At 30.3% G+C, this 4,598-nt stretch overlaps 1 protein-coding gene and 1 non-coding gene across 2 annotated transcripts in view; one reads left to right on the top strand and one right to left on the bottom strand.

Moving 5' to 3' along the window:
- On the top strand, positions 1-66 carry Smp_tRNA_01099_Gln_TTG.1.1. The gene has a single exon. It is a non-coding gene (tRNA).
- A 2,066-nt stretch (positions 67-2,132) lies between these two features.
- Positions 2,133-4,598, bottom strand: part of Smp_164730 (growth hormone secretagogue receptor,putative) — a gene marked incomplete at its 5' end in the record, with an annotated part of 5,314 nt that continues 2,848 nt past the window's right edge. Inside the window, one exon of the mRNA XM_018791723.1 lies at positions 2,133-4,111. Within this exon, the coding sequence (XP_018645139.1) occupies positions 2,504-4,111 (1,608 nt within the window). The 3' untranslated portion in view covers positions 2,133-2,503. The remainder of the gene's footprint in view (positions 4,112-4,598) is intronic.

Below are 4,598 nucleotides of genomic sequence, written 5' to 3' on the forward strand. Positions count from 1 at the left end.
CAGTGGCCGAGTGGATAACGCGATGGCGTTTGAAGCGAGGGTACTGGGTTCGAGTCCCAGAGTGAACATCAACTCTGAGATGCAGGTACATCCAGCTGACGAGTCCCGAATAGGACGAAACGCGCGTCGGATCAGAAACCTGATCCTAACAATCTTTGATTTCCTATGGAATTGTATAAGAATAACCATAAAAATGATTATTTATTCGATCATACAATCGAACTAAAACTAAACTGTATTTCATTTTCGATTTTTCTAGATCATCAATTTTATATACAATTAGTTCATGGGGTACTGTTCAACTTCCATGTTCTGCCATAAAGCTTATCATTGAGATGAATAAAAAGCTTTCAAGAGAACGGTTTCTATGGATGATGACTTGATTTGATAGGTCTGTTTATAAATTTTAGGGAAATTTCATTTTCCATGAAATTTATTATTATCATTATTATTATTATTATTATTAGCTTAATTCAATATTATATTTTTTGGTACAATATCGAATTCTGAGCTGTTGGGGATGTCAAATCCCCAGAACTTACTTGGTAAATGGCTTAGTTTTATAATTTTATTTTGGAAATTTGAATTTAGCTGTTTTCGCGCCAAACGCGCTCTTTTTACCTTCACGTCATATTTCCCACTTGTAAACTATCTTAAACGCTATTGGTCCATTGTTTCTTTGTGTGTGCTATTTATTAATGATACTCAAGGACAATTTGTTGCTGTATATATACGCTTGACGTTTTCCCTTATTCGATTGCTTGTACTCGGCTGCTTACGGAATATATATATTCCCCTACTTGCCTTGGACTTCTTCATATAGTTAGCAGGGCCTGAGACAACAGATTAGAATAGCTTATCGTGTCATTGTGTCATTGGCTTTCGTTCGTTACCGCGGAAATCGATTTAGTTCAAGCATATCATGAGCACAAAGTATTTTAACAAGTTTCCGTTTCTTACTTCTTCGTCGATCCTGACGATAAATATTCAGTGATCGCCAGTTAGAACGTAGCAGTCTATTCAATCGACACATGAATAATGTACACTCTTCTCGCTGTTTATTGCCAGCAACCACGATATCTCTGATTAGGCCTTCTGTAACCTTTACAGCGAAAGGTTGTACACATTTCAGAAACGTACTTGAATTGGTTGTGTGATTAATAACCATAATGACGTATTAAAACAAACAAATTTTGATAAGTTGTCGAAATATCTAGGCGACAGGAACAAGTAGCCTAGATGTTAAATCAGGCCGCCTATTTTACTTTATACTTCAGGAACTTACTGAATATCGTCAATTCAATGCATTTTTTTTAACTGATCTTTGTTGACTCTTAGAATTTCCAGTACTATGAAACGATTAGGCTTTTTTAACTTCATTTAATTCTTTTCCATTTGGAACATTTGTTGTCTCATATAGTACAACGAATTATTGAACAATGATAAAGATACTTGAAGAAATCATTCAAAAACATAATAGCTATACACTATATTATATATATATATATATATATATATATATATATATATATATATATATATATATATATATATATATATATATACCAGATTGCCAGGCAAAACGTTGGATTTACTTCAGATTCATTCGCTGAGATATTACAAATATATGATTCCTATATAATGTCTTACATCAAATCGGCACCCAGATGCTGTGAACCTATTCGCTCTCTGTTGGGATAATCCTGCAAATTTCTCGTAATAGATATGACAAGCTCAGGATACATTAAGAAGCATTTTATCCAATCAGCGTTTGATTAGAAGTTTTGCTAGAAATATCACGAAAATGAAAAAGTCACATGTAAAGGTTCTTATTGACTGATTACTATGTTACTGTTACTATGTTTAGTAGTACTCTAGAAGTTTCAGGAAAACCCTAAAACTTCTAAAATACTATAAGAAACCCTATATTTTCTGTACATAAATGAACCTTTGGAGTAAAGTACTTCCCGCATATTTTGTACCTTTTCTCTCGTGTTCAAGTCGCTGTGTAGTTCTAGCTCGGGGGGTTACGAAATTAGCTTAGGATCCGAATATAGCGTTCAACCAGTAAGACTTATCACTCTCATATATATTATCATTTGTTTCCAAGCATAAATAAACACTTTATTATTGAATAATACAACCATTTATTTATTTAATAATCACAATATTTATAATAAAATCACACACACACACAAAATACAAAAAAAAAACATGAAAGATCTTTTGATGACTGATGTACAGGAGGAGGAAGAAAAAGAAGAAGAAAAAAATCGTTTCTTTTTTTAAAATAAGCATTCACACATAAATGAAAATACTGGCAAGAACAATAACAAACTCACAAATGTTGATGAATACATTAACAAAAAAATAAAAGAAGAAAATATGTCGAATGATTATGTATCCATGGTAACACATACGTGTACAACCCCCATCGATATCTCTTCTATGAAATAGATAAAAGTTTATGGAGTACCATACTATTGAAGAACTCTTCAATGAATTAACCAGAACTATTATTATTATGATGATGATTATAAATCACTAATGGTTTATGATTAGTATCTATGCTTAAATCATTCTCAGATAAATGACGTAATGATCTTGGTGCTGTACGTCTAGATAAGATTAATGTATCTGTACCATAATCTGTATTATAATAATAATCATTTATTCGTTTAAATTTACATTTAATAATATTTATTACTTGTTTTTTAAAACTAGTACAAGTTAAAAAATAAATAAAAAAATTACATGCATAATGTGATGCACATAATGCATCAATTAACCCCTTTGTTGTAATCCTTTGAAAGAATATAGTCCATTCATTAGATTGTAGGATTACATCATCATTTAAACAATCATCTGGTTGTAACCAATGAAATTGTATTAAGTAGACAATACCAGTTGGTACTGTACATGCAATTAAATAAAATGATAAAATAATTAACATTAATGTAGCTGATATAAATTGTGTAGATTCTTTGTTTGAATTATTATTATTATCCATAGAATTCATTCGAGATGTTTTAGTTGGACTAAAATTTGGTGTACCAATTGATTCATTATGTTTAGAATAGATACTACTTATTCGTTTATGATCATTTATACCATTAGTAGTAGTAGTATTATTACTACTTATTAAATTATGAGTAGTATTAGATTTCCTTTGTTTAAATAATTGTTTATAATTTATACGTTTATATGTTAATCTACTATTATCATTATGAGTAGTATTCATAGATGATGATGATATATTAGTATGATATTTAGATATTTTTAATATATGACTTGATTTAATTAATCGTCTCATTTCACATAATACAAGAATATTAAATATTAATGTAGCTAATGGTATAACTAATGAAAATAATACTTCTTGTACAAATAATAATGTTTGAAATCTTTCATCCATAGCAACATGAATACGCATACGACATTCACCATTATCATATGTCCATAATACAGCTTGGGATAATGTTGGTCCAATTATGAATAAAGATAAAATGACAACAGCTAGGATAGCTCTTTGTGTTGTACATAATTTATGTCGTTTAAATGGGAAACATACAGCTAGGTAACGTTCTAATGTAAAACCGAAAACCAATACTATAGAATAATATTGTGTAAATATAAATAAACATTGAAAAATTTGACATATACCTGGGATAATAGTCACCCCTCTTACACACCAATAACGTTCTAAATCATAATTAATTAATAATAATATAAGAATAAGATCTGTAATGGATAATGTTGCCAAATAAATAGCTGAACTATTTTTACGTCTTTGTTGTTTTGATATCCATATTAAAAAAGATATAATATTACCAAATATCCCGCTTAGTAACCAAATTAACATGAAAATTCTTACAATATATAAAAAAATTGGCATAAATTTTCTTTGTAATTCACATTGGGGATAACGATCAAATATAGAAATTGGATTAAGATTAGTTTGATTTAATAAATAACGTATAGTACAATTTAAATGTATAGTATCATTTAGATCTGTCATAGTTTGCTGAAGGTTAACTCTATGTAGTTTAATGTGGTTAAGTGGGTAGTTGTACGAAGGACGACTAATGAATCCTAACCGATGCGATGATACCTGAATGGGAAAAACAACAAAAACAAACAAGACAATAACAATGTAGTTATTATATAGTGTCAAATGAGTAATTAAAAGTTAAAAAACAATCTGATATTAACTACTTAGTAACAAGTTTGAATCCATCTCTCGAAAGAAATCAGTTTAGGGAGGGGTGAATTTACTTAATATTGTTTGTTTGGATCTTCCCATTGATGTGGCTATCAGGATTCAGTGGCCGAGTGAATAACGCGGTGGCGTTTGAAGCGAAAGGTACTGGGTTAGAGTCCCAGAATGAAAACCAACTCTGAGATGCAGGTACATCCAGCTGACGAAACGCGCGTCAAACTGGATTCCACTACTAGCCACTATCCATCTAGTTAAAGAACAATATAAAAAAAAGAGAGAAAATTATAAAACATGTATAATACAGTTTTGTATTAGGTTTTTTATATAGTTGAGATCATCAGTTAGTCGAAGCTAGATCACCATGGAAAACCTGGAAGTA

Source organism: Schistosoma mansoni (genome assembly GCF_000237925.1).
Source record: "Schistosoma mansoni, WGS project CABG00000000 data, chromosome 1 unplaced supercontig 0094, strain Puerto Rico, whole genome shotgun sequence".
Lineage (NCBI taxonomy): Eukaryota > Metazoa > Platyhelminthes > Trematoda > Strigeidida > Schistosomatidae > Schistosoma > Schistosoma mansoni.